We start from the raw sequence: 19794 nt of genomic DNA, 5'->3' as shown, positions 1-19794 counted from the left end.
ATACAAATACAAAGTGTCATTATACCATGAATGTCCTTCCTTCAACTGACATTGACTTCCTTTGACCTTGCTATTCAGTATAGTCTGATAGTATTTAGTCTGATGCTTGTTACACTGTTATCAGTCTACTGCAAATCCTGTGAAATTACTGTTGTTGATACTGTATTTTTGTAAAATGTTTTCATTTGAATAAAAACAATTCCACTGTGATTTATCTTTTAGATGTCTATAGTTTATAAAAAGGCTGGAAGACACTACATTACTTTTAAAATCAGAACAGGCTACATGTCATGTCAACACGTTTGATATCTTCTGAGTGAACAGAATCAAAGTCTGAAGCTAAAAAAAACTGCCTGTCATATACTACATAATATTTAGAGAAATCTGTCATTTCTGACTGCTCAAAATATGCAAATTGACTTTGAAAACTTGTCCAAATTGAGGCAAAAATCTGTGCAAATGCAGTTATGTGGTGTATTCCAGCCCTTAGTCTTTTATGAAAAAACAACAATATTTTGAGAACATTCTTTTATTGAAGTACCTGAAAAATGTGTCATAACACGTGTGAAGAATGTAAGCATCCTTTAAGACATTTATTTCACATTTACACATTTTACAAATAATTACTATAATGTATAATCAACACATTCAATAAAGAATGTAGTGTCTAAAAATGTGTAATGCCTAGTTCCAAAGAGAATATTTGTTAATTTAACTGTCATGCCAACAGAATTCAAGACTATTTTGTAATGAGAGTGTTTTTGATTGTGGCTCTTAACTAAAAATGATTTTTTTCAAGCTGCCCTGAGCAATTCATTGACTTGTGAAAACAAATTTAGTGGGGGTGTAAAAATTGTTCTGATGCTGGCCCATTACAGCACTAGTTCTCCAGCACCACATTGTTGTCCAGCCAGACACGGATCTCATCCAGGTTCTGTTTCATCCATTCAATGTTGTTCTTCACAGTCTCTATTGCCTGCTTTCTGGGCATCTCACCTGCTCCTGCATTCGGATGAAGTGCAAAAAAGTGCTCCATCTAAAAAGAGACCAACATATGTTAAAGTTAAAACATTGTACACAAAAGCATATTATAAAGGCAAAAGCAAGTAGTAAGTTCCGAACACAGCCTTTGTTTCTCACCTTCCACAGCTGCATATCAGTGTTGTATGTACTAGTAATTATGGAGGGCAGGCGGCCCAAGTTTCTGTCATTAATGGTATATCTAAAACAGACATGACATCATATATACCACTGTTATTCTCAAAGGGAAGGCTGATTTTCTTTCAACTGTTAGATGAACTAACCTGTTAACTAGGTAATCCCAGTTGAGCGTGACCCAGTCCCAGGCCATGGTTTTGCCAAGTGGGTTTCGAGATACATACTGCACTAAAGTAAAAACATCTTGACTCCTCACAATGCTTTCATTTTTAGCAGCTTCAAGCAACCTGTTACAAAAGCAAGACATTTGAATAAATGAATTAATAATTGAGTGCTAGTTTACTTCAACAAAGAGGTTTATTCATTTAGCAGACCCTTTTATCCAAAGCAACTACAAATAGTAGTGTAAGCATGCTAAATTTCAAATGAGGAGCAGAAATAAATTTTTAATTTGTATTTTTATACATTATTAGGCTATTAGTTAGTCAAGTGTTCTTGTTAGTGAGAGCATCTGAAGCAGTATCAGTATCTATAGACGAGTCTTTTCTTTTGTATTGTGCTGTATATCTGAGAATAATGAATTATCAAAAAAGATAAATCGATATATCATGCAGAAAAAAAAGAAGAATGTGGAAACTTGGTTTTATCCATTTTGTTGATTGGTGAACTGTCATTTCAATCCGACAACTCTGCTCTGGGAAGAGGGAGTTTACCTATGAAGGAGAGTGATATCTTCTACTGAAGCCAGGCCATAGAGCAGCTTGTCTTTCTCCTGGGCAAGAGTGGCAGAGACATACTTGCGGAACATGATTTCCCAGCTCTGGACTGATGCTGACTTCTTCATTCCATATCGGTACACCAGCAACCGTAAATTGACAGCCACACTGCTGCTCCCCAATCAGATAAAGAGCTTCTTTATTACACACATTCTGATTGGACCACTGGAGGTATTTATGTATGAATGTAATTACCTAACTGTTCCATCGATCCATTTACTGAAAATGTCATAGGCTTGGTCGAGAGCTTCCTGGTCACCCATCTGACATGCAATGCCCAAAACTGTCTCTCTCAGCAGCCTGTACATGAAAAAACAACAATAGTAAAAATACTACAATATCCAAGTTTTTCCATTTAACTTTTTTATCAAATTGTTATGATTTTTTAAATTAAATTAATAGAAATTTTTAGTGGGGACACACGTGCAAACTATTCAGCACATGTGTGTGTGTGTATATATATATATATATATATATATATGCAACATTTTAAAACCGAGGTATCTGGTTTACAGGAATGATAAATTCAAGAATGTATCCTTGGCCTGCTGTAGAAAATCTTTTCTAGTTATTTCTGCCAAAAAACATTTTCTCACCGCTGTGTTTGTGTCCCCTCATCATTCCACCCAAGCTCTTTGGATATCTTCTGCACATGGTCACTGAAGAGTTTCTAAACAGAGATGACGTGAAACAGACCATTTGAGTAACAGAAAATATAAAATGGGAACTTCTGGTTCTGGCTAACATTTATATAAAGAATATCAGCTGTAAATCTCACATTTAACATTGTACATGATTTTTTTATAAAATGGATTATTTATAAGGTATAATGAATACTTTGGGATCCAACCTGGAATTTGGGGTACAGCGCTGTATCATCAGCCAACATGTCGCTCACATAGGAGATAGAAGTAGATACTCTATCCCACACAATATACTCAGTTTCATTGGCCAGATATCTTGTTAAGTTGAAGGCATGTCCATAATCGACAATATCTGCCCTGTTAATACAAAACAAAAGGCAGGACTTTAAGCATGATGTTATCATCCTTGCTTTATGTCCTCCACTATAACCATAATAAGCTGTGCTATGAAAAATAAGTTCAAATTTATTTTTTTGCCTGTCATCAAGTCAAGATTGAAAGCATAAGCTTTCTGCAGCTGGAAGATGTTTGTACTAACTCACCGTCCAAATGCAAATACATCATCAATGTAGCTGCTTCGGTCAGTTGCATCATACACCTGAAAAAGATAAGCATTATGTGGGTTATTATGTTTTATTACACAGCTCTTTGCAATACCTGATCCTGATTGGTCAGTCTCTCTCTTTTTTTAAATTATTTTTTTTATCAAATATTTATTCCTGATTGGTCAATCTCGATATCCCTCTGTCGTCCGTGGTAACTGTCATTTAATTCAAACCCCAAACGTAATTAGCACAACCCCAATACAATTCTATAACGTTTCAGTATATCTTTTAATATATTGCATCTGTATCTTTATATCTGTTTTTCACAGCGGAATACATGCAGCGTCAGCATAAAGCGAGAAAGGTGATTCAACGATTCAACAGTGATTTCAATGGAAGCACACAGTACGGAGGCTCTGGCTCTGCATTACAGGTAAGATTATAAAATAATTAATAGATAGATAATATTAATAGATAATAGATTATCAGTAGGAGTGATATACATTTTAGGATTATTTTCTTTTTTTGTAGCTAAAGTTCTGTTACTTAGTTCTGACAGAGAAATGAATATGAATAATAATACCTGATGATTTACAGAGAGTTGCTCGGCAATAGCGCTCCACACATGGTCACGGTGATTTACTCGGTAAAAGCCCATGTGGTCTTTGTTGACTTTGATGAGACCATCGGTAGCAGGGGAGTATCCAGCAATTACTACCTCTAATTAAACACAGGCCAATGACAGAAATTACACAGCAGAACAGAAAAATAACCTATTCCTAAATACTAAAAAAAAAAAAAAAAAAGAACTGAGCATCTTGTTCACCTGTGTCTCCCTTGTCAAACTGGAAAGAAGCATTTTTGGAGTCAAGTGTGCTCCATTTCACAGGAATGGTCCATTTGTAGCTGTGGGACAAGAGTTAAAACATCTCAGTGAACTAAATAAGAATCAGAGTTCAGAGTTCAGTTCATTATCTGTGTTCCTTCCTGTGAAGAATAATCAGGGGAATTATTATTTGTGCTCATGTTGTAGAGCTTAGGGTTAGATTTCCTTTCTCTTTGGAGTGTTACAAGCTCTTGGTGCATAAAGAAGATCTGTAAAGTTGCAAAGACTAAAGTCTCAAATCGAAAGAGACATTCTTTATAAAAGTTAAGAGTCAACCACGCCTACCTAAAATGCCTCGTTCTAACCCGCCCCCACATGTCTACGTCACTATGTGGACATATTAGTATAATGCCGCCCAAATGTGCACGCAAAGAAATAAGGCTTGAGAGAGGCGGGGCATAGAGGACCTACAATAATGTACAGTATTTGAAAAATAATGTGTTTTTTGAACATTAAAGCATGTCAACATATTCTGTAACACCAAATACACAAAATAATGATCTTTAAAATAGCATCATATGACCCCTTTAAAGGATACCAGAGCAGTGCTTTTCAACTGGTGGGCAGTTACTGAAAGATGGGTTTCAGATCTGTTCTTGTTGCAGACAGTAAGGATAAACCAACCATATAATCTACTTATCTACTTTAAAAAAAAAGACGTTTCGTTCTTGATGTCAAAGGCTGTGCATTTGATTAAACAGTATTTTGGTGCAAATTCAGTATGGCTAATACAATATATGCATTTTCCTAATGTGTGCATGTCATTTATGTAATTTTTTTTTTTTTGCAAAATGTTGGGCCTATTTGGTTCATGGTCTAAGTGGGAGAACTTGCACAATTGGTGGCTGACTAAATACTTTTTTGCCCCACTGTATATGTAAAAAGCAATGCGTCTTACTCGACATCCATCCCTAAATGTGTCACGGCCAAGCAAGTCCTCCAGCATTCGTAAAATAGAAGCGCCCTACAATAGAATGACATCACAATTATCAATTCATAGCCAATAGAGTTGACAGATTAACAACACTAGGTCAAGCATCACTGACTTAACCATACCTTGTTATATGAGATTGCATCAAACACAGATGTGATCTCAGCAGGGCTGGACACATCCACGATAATAGGATGGGATGAGAGAAGAGCATCATCAACCATGACAGGAAATACATCATTGATAAGCATGATGTCCCTCTGAAAACACACAAGATCAATTGGCATAAACATGACATCCAGTCTCAATGTAACTGAATGGTTTCAGAGAGATATTGCCTATTTAGGAATATATTTGAATGATTCGGGTATGTGCTTACCATTCCCCAGTCAGGCTCGGCTTCTTCCACTCCCACATACTCAAAAAAGCTGGCAAAGCCCTCGTTCAACCACAGGTCGTCCCACCAGTCCATAGTCACAATATTTCCAAACCACTGCAAATTAAAGACAAAACAGTACCTTAAACGGTAGACCCCAAATACCTCATGCTTATTCAGCCCTATACTGTTCCAGTATATTGTTCCTTTCATAAAACGTGTTCAGTCTAGGAAAAAGGCATTTGTACATTTTGTACTATAATATATATATATATATAATAAATAAAAGAGTTCAATATATGAACTATGCAACCAAAGTTGGCAGCATCAGTAGCATGTGAATGTCTTTACAAGGAAAGCAGTTACAAATGACCTAATTACATCCTGATTTTAGACCATCTATAAAAGTTTTCTACAATTCTGTTATATTATCATGTAATATTTTTAGCCCTGTGTAACTTCAGATTGTTTTTTTGGATTCAAACTGTGTCCAGCAACCTTGGACCTAGCCATAAATAGATAATCTTATCAGTGTGCAATGTGACTGCAGTGATTACCCCGAAAACATGTATTGGATGCTTCTGAGAGAGTGTAATATGTAACTGTGATAATAATCTTTATGGTAATCATATTTTTCTCTGTCGGCCTTGTTACTGTAAATGGATCTGACACATTCACCCTCTTTGATTGTATGCTACAGGAAACAGTAAAATGAGATGCATGCTCAGCACAGGGTGTTCTGCCAATTTGTTTCTGATGTGTGGCTGATGATGTACTATACTCGATTGTCCTCGCTCTGCGTAGTGTCCTGGACAGAGCACCTGTAGTGTGCTTTCAAGCACTGCTGCATGCTATGAATGATATCTAAGCTGCAGTCTGGATATAGTACAGGAGATTAAAAAGTCATAACTTTTCCTTATTCACTAATCAGATGTGTGATAAGGTTAGCAACCTGGTGAACAAGCTCATGCGCAATGACACTGGCCACTCGCTGTTTGTTGATTGAGGAGGACTCGTTCTCATCGAACAGCAGGTTGGTTTCTCTGTAAGTGATCAAGCCCCAGTTCTCCATCGCTCCTGTCCCAAAGTCTGGGATTGCTATCTTATCTGCAACAGAGACAGAATGTTCTTTTGCCACAATAATCATTGCATAGATAGACAAGATATGAATCAGTTAATAAGATGAATCAGTGTCTTTTTTTATGAGATCATGATGTGTACAGCTGCTTCACATTGTATAAGGGTCGATGACAAAAAGAGTGTCTGCTAATTTACCAAGTTTCTCTATAGAATATTCCATGTCAAAATACTCCTCAAAGTAATCAAATATAATCTTGGTGACATTTGCAGCATATTCAGCGGTTGAGATCTGCAAAGGCTGAGCATAGATCCGCAACTGTCAGAAGGGAGAGGAGATTAATAATGAAAATCCATGATACTGATTATACTGATTGTCAGGAACTATTTAAGCAAATTCTGGATTCAGTAGAACAAATATTGAAAAAAGTGCTTACTGGTATATTTCTTTTTGAGGTCCGCTCTACATAGTGGAACTGGTGAACCGCAAAACATACCAGATAGGTACTCATCTTTACTGATTTTTTAAAGGATGTTTTTGTCTTTTGGTCCGACACTTTTTCTATGTTCTGTGAAAGAGAGTTTTAGGAGTTACAGTTAACTATCTATCAACTGAATAGAAAGCAAGCATATGAATGCAACCAGACCTCATTTACCAGAGCTGTAAGGAAAACCACACATAACGCATAACATACAAGCAGACTGATGGTTCAAGACTTGGTTTAAAAGTTTAAGCTATACTTTGAAACCTTCAGTAATTGTTTTGAAGGCTCAAGCAGTAAGGGAACGTACCTCCACAGGCATGTTGGACAGTGCTTCATAAGCACTGCCATGGGTGATGGAGATTGTGTAGGTGGCCTTTTTGTTGGGCTCATCAAAACAGGGAAAAGATTTACGAGCGTCAGTGGGTTCATGGTCTGTTGCAGCGATTTTCCTGTAAAAGATCAGAGAGGGGTTCATAAAACTCAACTAGTGGTTTACGTTTACCTCAGTAACCTCATGTGGGGAAAGTCCAACCACATTTTCATTAACATCTAATCAAGTTTGATTACAACTAAATTAAACTCACTGTCAGTTCTATGTGTGTGCAACAAAATTGATTTTGGTGGCCTCTGAAATTTTGTCCAAGTGCTTTAAAACAAAGTATAATGTAGGCTAATTTAAAAATTACATTGATAAACAGAATCTATTCCTATGTGGTGTGAGTCATAGTTCTTGCAATTCATCATGGATAATAAAGACTCATTTGTTAATCATATGTGATATATAATATTGTGCGCTTGTTTAGCTGTTAGCTTTTCTCAGATCTGAACCTGAAACACAACAGAATATAGCAATAACAGAGCTTAAAACCATGTTACTTCATGAATAAATAAGCTTTAGCAGATGTAGACCTCTCATTCTTGGCACCTCTCAGCTTTTGTTCCAAGAAATGAAGGTACATGTCAGTTCAGTACATTTGTTAAAATTTCACACCATTCCCAAATCAGATAATATATAATGACCCCATCAATGGCTAGTATCCCACATCAACAACAATACTACATCCTAGGGAGTGCGTTTGAGTATGTTGCATAACAAACAGTTGCACTTAGAGAAATATAAGGGAACAGCTTGGCAATACTCAAGCTCTGAAAATAAACATAGAAGCGTAGCATTGTTAAATACTTAACATTGTAATCTCATTGGGATTTTCCACTATTTTGATATCTCCCTCAGAGACTATAATTCATTTCTCTGTGGAGCAGATGTCTCAGATCATCTTATTCAAACTGTGGGCTACATTCAGTCCTGTGTAATCTGTTCCCTGTCAAATCAGAGGAGCTAAGCTGTAATGGTTTGAAAATTGAGATAAAAAGACTAAGGCAAGACATTTCTGGGACATGCTGTAATATGGTAAAAGGTCATTTGCATTAGTGAGTTCTGACTGTTGAAGCCAAACATCAAGTACATTTTGGGAAGTTTATCCTCTGATACAGTAAAATAACTTGGTTAATATCTGAAATTATCAGTGCAACCGTAAAAGGTCACTTGTAGTTCAGATAGATAATGTCTACTAGTCATAGCGGTCAACATATTTGTAATCAGGCCAGGTCACCTAAAGTTTAGGGCAACAAAGTTTTGTAGTACAAGAGTGATGATTGTCCTGATAAAGAGTTTACTATTTGGTGTTGCCTGATGGCCCTGAATTGGTAATGGATGGGAAGCTCTGGAACTGTAACAAACGTATCTGAGTGCCTAGTTATTATAGCAAAAAAACAACACCACATCTCATCAGGTCATCTATTAAACACTGGGCAGGGTTGTAAAATAATGTAATAACGGTAATTTATTACTATACGCATGAATCATTTGTGGATTTTGTACCTTACTTGAGTAGTGCTAAAACTGATTACTATAATAATTGTTTTATATTGAGGAAATGATACTTTTTTTAGTAAATTTCTTTTAGACCTTCAAAATGCCAACCATTTTTGCATGTCATCACAACCTAAATCTGTCCTCATTTTGTCAGTTTTACTGAGCTTACAATTATGGTCAAATTAAATTTACTTTTACAGCCAATGACATCCATTTCAGTGTAAACTATATTTGGAAATAATTTTGATCAATCAGCTTAAAGAAGAATCATTGGACAGAGACAAAGATGGACAATCTTGACTCAGTGATCATTGTAATAAATAACTACACTACTGTGCAAAGTTTGGGGTCAGTAAGTTTTTTTTACAACTTTTGTTGTTGTTAAGAAATTACTTTACTTTTGATTAATTTAATGCATCCATATTAAATAAAACTATTAAAGACATTTATAATATCCACAAAAGTACTAAGCACCACCGTTTTCAACACTGGTAATATTAAGAAATGTTTCTTGAGCATCAAATTAGCTTATGGTTTCTGAAGGATCATGTGACACTGGAGTAATGATGCTTTGCCATCATAGGAATAAAACATATATTAATATAGAAACAGTATTTTAAAGTCAATATTATGTTTGTACTGTATTTTTGATCAAATAAATGCCTTGGTAAGCATAAGAGACTTTTTTTAAAAATCTAACCAAATGGTAGTGTGTCTATTTAAACATACTATAAAATGTCGATGCTTTATATATATATATATAGTTCAGTAATCATTGTGACAGTACACGCACTTTCAAGTATAATTTCTTAGTACTTTTCACACCTCTTATTGTGCATACTGACTAATTACATACCAAAAATTAATTTCTACAATATAGATGTCTTGACGCTTACTTGGTAACTTCATTCTCCTGATATGTGGTCCTGTAGAAACCAACCAGAGAGCCGTTGAGCCAGCCCTGGAAGTGTAGAGTGAGGATGTAGTGCTCGTCTGGGCCAGTGACACTCAGCTGCTCGGCCGCCTCCACCACCACATACTCCTGCGGCTTGTACTCAAAGCATTCCTTCACCCGGACGGAGGTCAAGCCGGATGGGCCGCTGCGCTGCAGAGAGGGCACCGCGGTGACAAAAGTCTCTCTAATGTGGAGCCACAGGTGCTGACTGGGCTGTGTCAGGGTCAGATGGATGGACACGCTCCCAGTGTAGATGTCTGTGTCGAGGTCAGGCTCCAGGTGCAGGTCATAATGGAAAGGTACCATGTAGTCAGGTAAGCGGAAGTTGTTCCAGCCACCATTTGTGTTGTCGGATGGTTTACAGGGACCCTGGTCATCGGGCGGCATTGTAGGTAATGGTGTTGTGGGTAATGGTGTTGGTTTGGGTTCCTCTTCGGATGAGGAGGTCTTCTGGCTCAAACCAACTCCGAGCCCCACAGCAACACCTGTCACGATGATGACGGCGCAGATGATAGCAGCATGCTTGCCTCGGATAAAGTACCGCTTTTCCTTCTTTTCGAACTCCAGGCTTTCCATGGCGAGCCGTCAAATGCAGAGAGTCAGAATGTGTACAAACACTCAAAGTTCAGAAAGTCAGAACACTCTCTCCCTGTGAACCCAGACACACACACACACACACTCTATCCTTACACTTCCTTTTGCCTCCAAAGTGAGAAAACAGCTGTGTCTGGTTTCCCAAATGTGTGGACATATGCAGACCCGCACACACTCACGCAGGGCAGCCTGTGGGAGGCACAGAGGTTAAAGCAGGAGGAGGTTAAATTTCACCACAGTCTAAAAAATTGCTCTGATCTCTGTAAGGTCATGGCCACGCGGTTGTCAAAACGGGGGTGATCCTTAAGCTGTAGTGTGGCAAGTCCTCACTCAACAAATCTCATGCTGACAGAGGTGATACTTAGGGTAGAGGGGCTGAATTTGTACCGCCCTTCAGTTAAACATAAATCTAAATATGTTAATCAGCAGTCAAAGAGGAATGATCACAAACAAGCATCAGAGAGAGAAGCGTGGGGGAGGGAGGCATAGAAAAGCAGAGTAAAAATGGAAGGAGTTACTATGAGGAGAGGAAGGGGCTTATGGGAGAGATCTAGGGAATGTTACAAAACTGTCGCAGATTTAAGTGGCTAAAGAAATTATATCCTGGACTGAAACTTTAAATTATGAACAATTTTGTCAGACATTAAAGGCTACAGCAGCTTTAAGTGGAGCTTTAAACACAACATCTTATTTTTAAAGTGACAAATGTTGTGATCAGAGACTTTGAATAGAGAGATCCAAATACAACAACTTTAGATCACATGCACGTTTTCTTCCTCAATGCAGTTTTATTTATTCAACACAACTGATTATAATAGAGGTCTGATCTATCTATTTATAGAGTCTTTAAAGCTCAGGTTAATATTTTTTAAACATCTATACACATACAGCAAGGAAAGTGTTTGTAAATCCTTTGGAATAGAGGTGCCAAAACGTTTTACTCTGTAAAAAAATTATTTATGAAATAAAAAAAAGATTATTGGAGTATTGTCTTTCTACTTCAAAATGTATTGTTAATTCAACTTGTCACTTGTCATTTCTTTCTAATTATTTGTGAAATGTACTAGCAATTCCTGAGTGAAAATTGTTTCAAAGTAAATCCTATATGGATCTGGTGTACACACCTTTTTTTCAGTGTATGAAGGGCCAAAAATCAAACTTGATTGAGGGCATTGGGCTGAAAGTATAATGTTCCGTTAAATCCAACCATATTTTATTAAAATGTATATATATTAAAATAAAATTAACTTCTCCACATTTCAAAGCAAAAAAACCCCCCATAAATTAGAAATAATAATATGCTTCTATGCCATGTTTTTTCCCCCTTTTTGTCATAGGGCATGTCAGGCCAACTTTGGCATCTGTTCTTTAGAATAATCTGCCCTAAAATCTGTGACTCTCATCTAAAGCACATGGATCCATAAAGACTTACTGGAATAATTTACTGCATGTCTTTACAGAATCCTCTTCAATGTGTGTATGTTACATCGAAGTGGATTCATTAAATTTAAAGTAAAAATTTGGATAATTATGTTTTGATAATTTGAGCTATAGATGTTACTATTTAGTGTGATGACAATCAGGTGTGAGTTTGAAAACCATTTTGGGGCTTCTCACGGCTAATTCTTAATAAACCCACATCATGAGTTTCTCAACATGAATATGGTGTAATATTTTACAGGAGCAATCAGGATTTTTTATAGGAGTGCTGCAATGTAGATATGAAAGACTTAGTTAAATCAGTTATCATCAACTTAATTAGTTATCATAATCATAAATCATTTGTTATCATGTTTGTGCGAAACCTTTCTGGTGAATGTAAAATAATAAGGAGTGGTAACAATGGTACTGTAAATGTTTTATCTGGGTGTATGATAAAAGAAACATGGAAGCTGTTACAGTTGTTAAGAAGAATAATCGCTCACTGAATTTCATCACTCCATTTGACTCATTATAAACACCCTAGCAGAAGAACTTAGGTCAGCAAAATGGTCATCTTGGCCCTTTTTTGGCCCTTACTGTGACCAGACCATAAATGGCCAGCCACACATTACAAAAGAGACATTTTTATAAAGCATTCATTTTCTGTTATGCTTGATGTAGCCTGTAAATACTGTATATAGGTCATCTTTAAGCCTACTACTGTTGTACTGTATGTGACTTTTATTAGACTACTGATATGACTAGTGGTTCATGTGAGGGAACATCAATTTTGACACTTTTCAAAAGTACAATTTCAGTTCACTAGCTCCTTTTGTCTTAAAGTGTCTTTAGCTCAGAGCTGTCATCTGGTGGTCATAGCTGAGTAAATAATAAAAAATAACCTCAGTTGAGGAGATGTACACAAGGTTATGGTCATTCGTGTGAAAAAAGAAACTTCCTGAAATTATGTATATATAATTTGAATGTGTCAGGTGTGAATTGACATGGAGACATGAGGTTTTTGTCTTCTTTGCAGTGGATTTTCAGAAGCGATCAAAAAGTGTCTCTGTGGTAGGTTCTGTACAGCTGTCCGGTCTCTTTTCATTTTGTCCCTGCTGGCTTTGGGGATTTTCATGACTCTCTTTGGAGGGGAGAGTGGTCTAGTCATGTTTCGAGGTAACAAAGAAGGTATTGCCTTAGATTTCTGGTTAGGTTTCCTCTTCGTATTGTTTGATTTTGCAGCTGTTTGCTGTTGGTCAGAGTTTTTGGAGTCTGCATATTCAGCCACTACCCCAACCACATTCAGACTGACAATGGCCTCTGAAATACCTGCCATGTTTTGTGCTCTACACTGGTACTCCCCTGCATCGCTATACGATATTCCATTCAGACTGACTGCTGACCAGCGGATTCCCACACGTGGAGATTCTTGTATATCTGCAGGCAGTGAAGTGATTATGTGATCAGACATTAAATCAAATGAATGAAGAGAACACTCACTTACGTGACAGTTTACTAACTCATAAATTTGTCAAACATTTGCACCAGTGTGCTTTGTAAGATAATATTTAAACACAAAGGTTTAAAACCAAGTAGACTACAACTAAAAAGTTAATTATTTTAAGTGTACACATTTCTAATGGTTACTTACAGCCAGAAAGTTTTCTGGGCAATCTTTCAGTGTCCATGCGGCTTTGCATCTGCTTACAACAACCTTAAAATAAAGGAACATATACACTGGAGACCAGAATTCTGATATTATCAGTGAAATTATCAGTAATTTTTAAATGTATTTATTTTTACATATTTTTTTTAAATAATAATTTTAGTTAACAATAACAACACTGGTGTGTATGAAAATATGCCACATGAGTATATAAGAAGATACCTTGTTTATAAAGGTTGGGTATAGCAGATTTGATCCACATTAGTGTTGGGGTCGGGTGTCCTGTAGCTTCACAGCGAAGTAGGACATTGCTACCTAGTAGAGCTGTGATCTTGGTGGCAGAGGTCACCACATAGGGCCTGCGGCAGCGAGTGAGCTCCACGCTCTGAAAGGGAACTCCAGCAAAATCCGGTGGTTCACTACAGGTCAGGAATCGATCCAACAGGACTAGAGAAGTTTCTGGGGCTTTACTAATGTCAAGCAAAGTGGAAAGCCTACAGTCACACACCCAGGGGTTGTCCTGAAGACCTGCGGAAGGGATGAAATGGGTGAGAAAGGGTGATGACACACTGGGTCTAAAGAGGTGTGCACTGATTACATAAGCTGTTCTCTCCAGCATTAATGGACTAATCAGAGTACAGGGCTTTGGTTTCTACTGGAGGAACGCAGTGAGTCATCAAAAGGCTGAAGACTCAGATCGCACTTCGATATCACGTATGTGTCTGTGTGAACCAGTCAGGTTGGGTAAATATTTAATTGCCATGAGACATTAATGACTTAATTTGGTTTCACTGACTTTGGCAGTGTGTGTGTGCATGTGTGTGAACAATTTGTCTAGTAGTTTTGTGAGAGCCAATCAGGGTGTGTTTACTGGGTTGTTATATGTTACAATTTTTAAATTGTTATATTGGCTCACTAAAAACAGCAGGATCCACATGTCAGAAACCACAGAAAATCTGGGATTCAAAATTTAGTTAAAAGGGATAGTTTTTACCCCAAAACTGTATGACTTTCTTTCTTTTGTGGAACATAAAAGAATATATTTTTTGAGAAGCAAGTCGGTGGTCACCGAAAATGTCCAGTTATCAATATTTTTTTAAATATCTTCCTATTCTTCAGAAGAAAGTAAGTAAGGCAAGGTTGGAATAACATGAGGATGAGTAAATTATGACAAAACTTCATTTTGTGTGAACTATTCCTTTAAATTAAGATTTTAGGACATTGGAAACGTTAAAAACAAAGAAACATTATGATGTAAAATAAATGAGAAATAGTTCAAATCTGTTTAAAAGAAATATTGAAGAATAAGATACAACACACCTAAATTTGAAAGTTTTTTTTATTTTAATTTTTTAAGATTTTAAGTATTATACTAATGTTTTACTGTAAAAAAACTTTTAAATTAAACTGCAAAATACGAGTCTTAGTTGATACACCTTTGAACCCCACTGTATATTTAAAGGGGTCATATGATGCGATTTCAAGTTTTCCTTTCTCTTTGGAGTGTTACAAGCTGTTCGTGAATAGATAAGATCCCTAAAGTTACAAAGATTAAAGTCTCAAACCCAAAGAGATATTCTTTATAAAAGTTAAGACTGGTCCACGCCCTCCTAAAACGCCTTGTTTAGACACGCCCCCACATGTCTACATCACGATGTGGGAAGATTTGCATAACACCGCCCAAATGTTCACGCAAAGAAAGAAGGCATAACCTTATTGTTGCTGCCACCGCAGCCGCCATGTTGTGAAGGTGCTGTGTGTTTCATTGTGAAAGCGAAAATACTTTGTTTGGCCTTCCAAAAGAGGACACGACTAGAAATCAGTGGTTAAGTTGTATTTGCAACACTGTTCCAGAACAGTTCAACCCCAAATATTCAGATGTGTGCAGCGCATTTTATGGAGGACCTGATCCTGGTACAATGTTCTGACACACAGTCTGCAAGTATGTTTTCATATTTAAAGAATTTGCCACTGATGATTCAAACGTGAGTTTTGGGCAGTGTAGAGTAGCACTTATTGTTTGTCATTTCTCCGATCACAAATGCAGACATGGTTTTATGTTTACGTGGCTCGATGCAACGCAACGCGTAAAAAGACAGTATAAGTCATTATAATCCGTAATTATGTCCCCACTGGATGCAACAAATGCCTCGTTTATAATGGGTTTTAATGTTTTTGTCTCGTCGCTCCGGCCGGACGGGGCATCACAATATGGTAAGGGGCGTAACATTTCCGTCACACGCTTGAGGTATTCGGCCAATCACAACACACTGGATAGCTGGCCAATCAGAGCACACCAAGCTTTTCAGACTGATGAGCTTTGTAAAAATCAACACGTTTCAGAAAGGCAGGGCATAGAGGAGAAACAATAATGTACAGTATGTGGAAAATAATGTTTTTTGAACCTTAAACCGCGTAAACACATTTCATTACACCAAATAATGTTCTTTTTAGCAGCATCATACGACCCCTTTAAAGTACCTCATATTGTCGCCAGTAGCATATGCTATATCTAGATCACTGATGAGCAGTAGGTTAACTAGTTATCAGTGACTTACATTTGCTTTCTTCATTTTAGATATCATCCTAACAAATGATCTACAGTGTGGTGTTTCACCTAAAACCACTGAGCGCTGGGTCTGAGTGCTGTCACTGAACGGCCAGAGAGCAGTCAGATCGTTGGGCAGGGTGCTCAGCCTGTTGCTCGAGAGGTCCAGGTAAGTCACATTGGCAAGGTAACGCACAGCCAGGGGAGGGATTCGTGCCAGGCGGTTATTGTGCAGTCCAAGTGTTCGGAGGCGGGGCACATCCCTGAGTCCCTCCCAGGGGAAGGAGGACAGGAGGTTCCCATCCAGTCGTAACTCATGAAGCAAAGACAGGTTTGTGAAACTCCTTGGATGAAGAACAGTGATGGAGTTATATGTAAGCCACAAATAAAGCAGTTCTGGCATGACAGAGAAAGCACCTCTGAAGATCCTGGAAACAGAGGTGCGCTCTAGACGAAACTTGACTGCATCACTTGGCAGATCTACTGGAATGGCAGTCAAGGCTGAGTTTTTACAGAGCACAGTTCTAAAGAAAACACAGATTTAATGTTTAATGCCCATCACATTGTTATATACAAATAGAAAAGTCCTTAAAAATAGGGTATCAATACTGTATTGATTTTTCAAATTTTCAATAGTATCAGTGCAGTTAAAACTCTACAGCTTACAAATACACCTGACCTGACTAAAGGCACACTGCGAAAAATAGTAACAAAACAACAAGAAAGTGGAGGAGAGAGTGTGTGGATGGAAGAAGCCAGGAGCACAGACTTAACCAGACAGAAGATTACAGATAACCCATATGACTGTACCTGAATCCCTTGGCATTGCTGCGACCATGGAGCACACAGGTGCACAGAGACGGACATGATGGACTCTGTGCACAGACCACCAAAGCCAAGCACAAAGTAAGGTCTGCATGCAGAAATGGATGCATCGCTTTAGAGACACATAAAGCATCTCACACACTACTGTTCCAAGAAAGAAGTACCACTCTCTGTCTGAGCAGGACTGTGACATTCCCAAATACTGCCGTAGATTAAGACAAACACTAAAAGGATTAGTTCAGATTACTGTGGTGAGGAGCAGATCAACACCTATAGTCAGTGTAGTAAAGAGAGACATGCCCTGGTACTGATGCTATACAATAATAATAGAAGTACAGTGGAAGATCAATTCAATTAAATTTAAAGAATATATGTATCTATAGTGCTGGGTGGCTGATAAAGCTTAGCTTATATAATTCACTGATACAGTAGCAAATTGGATATAGCAACACAAAACTTTCAATAGAATTGCAAGGCAATGCAAACTTCACAATGCAAGTTTGCACATCTATCACTTTGATTGCAATTGTATTAATTTTTCCATCTTTAATTATAAATATATCGTTTTCTTTCACAAATGGAAGTGGAAGCGGAGTAATTTGTATAATTTGACATATAGCTGGGCCCTTTTGAAAGTCTGCTTTATGAAGTTTCAAAACATGATTCTTTTGTTTTTAATCAATGGTTTGGAGCTTGTTTCAAACCTGTGTGTCAAATCACATGATTCTTGAAAACTGGTCTTTGTTACATCATAATTTTCAGAATGTTGGTTTCAAAACATTTCAAAATTCTGTTTTGGATTGACTTTTCAAATTTTATTTAAAAAAGATCCCCAAACTTTTGTATCAGTCGAAACTTGTGCTTTCTGTTGACTCTTTTGAAAGCAGACCCTTTCATATTAAATTTATAATTAATTTATTACTTTTTCTTGCAAAATTCTAGATTCATAAATGTCAATTTCAAAGAAAATGCATTTTTATTTTCCAGAAAGATATGATGTATATTGAATTCTTTAAGGAACTCTGACAACTTAAATGCCTCTAAAACCAATCTATGGTGTAATAAAATATAATAGAATTTGTCACTAGTCTGAATTGATCAGTTGAATCTCTAAATGAGTGTCTAATGATTTAACTGATCTCAAGTCAGTTTTATAATGCAAGTTATATATATTTTTAATAATTTATATAATGAATTATACTACTGATGTCTGTATAATACAGTTTGTGTATTATATACATACATAATTCAAAAAGGGAAATGCTATTATGTAAATATAATTGTAAATGCTTCCAATGAAAGCATCATTTTGCCTAATAACATAATACAATTACTATAGGCTACACGTTAATAAAACAAAACAAATTATACAGAACCTTGATATTTAATGATATTTCATTATTTGTGGTCTAAATTACATTTAATAGATTATGCTTTCAGGAAAACATTTGTGATTGGTTTGTGAAAGCTGTTATGTTTACGTTTTCGTTGCATGCACACCATTTTGACCAGGGGTGTATTCTAGAAAGCAGGGTTAACTTACCGTCAGCTAAACCCTGAACTTTCGGTTGATTAACCCCAAATCTTGCTTACTCGAGATATGTGGTTCCAAAAACGCGTCCGGGAGTAAGTTCATTCAACTCAGAGTATGTTCCTGGTTAAAGGGGTCATATGATGCTGCTAAAAAGAACAATATTTGTGTATTTGGTGTAATGAAATGTGTTTATGCGGTTTAAAGTAAAAAAAAAAAAACACATTATTTTCCACATACTGTACATTATTGTTTCTCCTCTATGCCCAGCCTTTTTGAAACGCGTCGATTTTTACAAAGCTCATCGGTCTGAAAAAGCAAGGTGTGCTGTGATTGGCCAGCTATCCAATGCGTTGTGATTGGCCGAATACCTCAAGCGTGAGACGGAAATATTACGCCCCTCACATACTGTTGATGCCGTGTCCGGCCGGAGCGACGAGACAAAAACATGAAAACCCATTACAAACGAGGCATTTGTTGCATCCAGTGGGGACATAATTACTGATTATAATGACTTATACTGTCTTTTTAAAACGTAAACATAAAACCCTGTCTGCATTTGTGATGGGAGAAATGACAAACAACAAGCGCTACTCTACACTGCCCAAAACTCACGTTTGAATCGTCAGTGGCAAATCCTTTAAATGAAAACGTACTTACAGACTGAGAGTCAGAACTGCCGGCATTGTAGTCTACTCTTCCAGGATCAGGAAACAGTCCTCCATAAATATGAATACCCACCTGAATATTTGGGTTAGACTGTTCTGTTACAGTGTTGTCAATACAACTTAACCACTGATTTGTAGTCGTGTCCTCTTTTGGAAGACCAAACAAAGTAGTTTCGCACCGAAAAGCACGGCGGCCTAGCGTGAGCGGAAGCCGAGAATATGAATTATATTGTTTGTTTGATGCTAATTATATATTAAGTCACATCAGATATGTATTTTGATTTAGAATTTAGACATTATAGAAAATGCAAATCCATGTGCGAGATGATAATATAAAATGTATTAAATAAATATAATATATTAAACATGACCTTATCATATTGTTTTATAATTTATACAGATAACTGTTATATATGGCAATAAAATAAATAATAACCATATTAGAATAAAATATTACCTTATTTATTACTTATATTAGCGCTTCATCATTAACATATCATACAAATATATATATAGATATAATCGGCTATATTACATATTGTAGTATTGTATAATGTTGCTGCCACGCCCACTAAAGGATCGTCAATAGATCACACGTGCGCTGAAGTGAACTAACCCTGGAGCATAACCATAGACTGTATAAAAACAAGTTACTATGGTTACTTACATACCCTGAAAGTAACCTCCGATTTTGGAACCGAAGGCTGAGGTTATCCGCTCGCTTATCCTCAAACATATCCTGGTATGTCACATAACCTGCTTTTTGGAATACCCCCCAGCAGGTGCCGCTAGTCTGTGGTGTTTCGAGCGCTTAGAAATAGTAAATGTTTT

The 19794-nt window shown here is 37.0% G+C and overlaps 2 protein-coding genes across 2 annotated transcripts; both read right to left on the bottom strand.

Moving 5' to 3' along the window:
* Positions 1-578: 578 nt before the first annotated feature.
* On the bottom strand, positions 579-11067 carry LOC107556901 (glutamyl aminopeptidase-like). The gene is made up of 19 exons (XM_016240145.1): positions 9651-11067; positions 7186-7327; positions 6831-6962; positions 6592-6712; positions 6269-6423; positions 5320-5433; positions 5066-5200; positions 4908-4973; positions 4533-4534; positions 3950-4029; positions 3707-3843; positions 3121-3176; positions 2785-2935; positions 2531-2604; positions 2130-2234; positions 1872-2045; positions 1305-1445; positions 1141-1222; positions 579-1036 (listed from the first exon to the last, which is right to left on the bottom strand). Exons 1-19 carry the CDS (start codon positions 10283-10285, stop codon positions 881-883), a joined length of 2658 nt encoding a protein of 885 aa, XP_016095631.1. The 5' UTR covers positions 10286-11067; the 3' UTR covers positions 579-880.
* An 864-nt stretch (positions 11068-11931) lies between these two features.
* LOC107556923 (leucine-rich repeat, immunoglobulin-like domain and transmembrane domain-containing protein 3) lies at positions 11932-16903 on the bottom strand. The gene is made up of 5 exons (XM_016240179.1): positions 16750-16903; positions 16009-16463; positions 13614-13919; positions 13377-13439; positions 11932-13162 (listed from the first exon to the last, which is right to left on the bottom strand). The coding sequence occupies exons 1-5, from the start codon at positions 16872-16874 to the stop codon at positions 12714-12716; spliced, it is 1398 nt and encodes a 465-aa protein (XP_016095665.1). The 5' UTR covers positions 16875-16903; the 3' UTR covers positions 11932-12713.
* Between the last annotated feature and the right edge of the window lie 2891 nt (positions 16904-19794).

This window comes from Sinocyclocheilus grahami, unplaced genomic scaffold (genome assembly GCF_001515645.1).
Source record: "Sinocyclocheilus grahami isolate Dianchi unplaced genomic scaffold, SAMN03320097.WGS_v1.1 scaffold583.1, whole genome shotgun sequence".
NCBI classification, from domain to species: Eukaryota; Metazoa; Chordata; class Actinopteri; order Cypriniformes; family Cyprinidae; genus Sinocyclocheilus; species Sinocyclocheilus grahami.
The sequence above is the reverse complement of the archived record's forward strand: the minus strand, read 5'-3'. Positions and strand labels throughout refer to the sequence as shown.

Excerpts from the sequence above, each read along its gene's own strand:
- LOC107556901 (XM_016240145.1), bottom strand. The coding sequence starts at position 10,285 with ATGGAAAGCCTGGAGTTCGAAAAGAAGGAAAAGCGGTACTTTATCCGA. Across the intron at positions 5,201-5,319 it reads CCGAGCCTGACTGGGGAATG|AGGGACATCATGCTTATCAA; the intron begins GTAAGCACATAC and ends GTGTGTTTTCAG. Across the intron at positions 2,046-2,129 it reads TGGATCGATGGAACAGTTAG|CAGTGTGGCTGTCAATTTAC; the intron begins GTAATTACATTC and ends ATTGGGGAGCAG.
- LOC107556923 (XM_016240179.1), bottom strand. The coding sequence starts at position 16,874 with ATGCATCCATTTCTGCATGCAGACCTTACTTTGTGCTTGGCTTTGGTG. Across the intron at positions 13,920-16,008 it reads CCAGCGCTCAGTGGTTTTAG|GTCTTCAGGACAACCCCTGG; the intron begins GTGAAACACCAC and ends TCCCTTCCGCAG. Across the intron at positions 13,163-13,376 it reads GCCCAGAAAACTTTCTGGCT|ATATACAAGAATCTCCACGT; the intron begins GTAAGTAACCAT and ends CACTGCCTGCAG.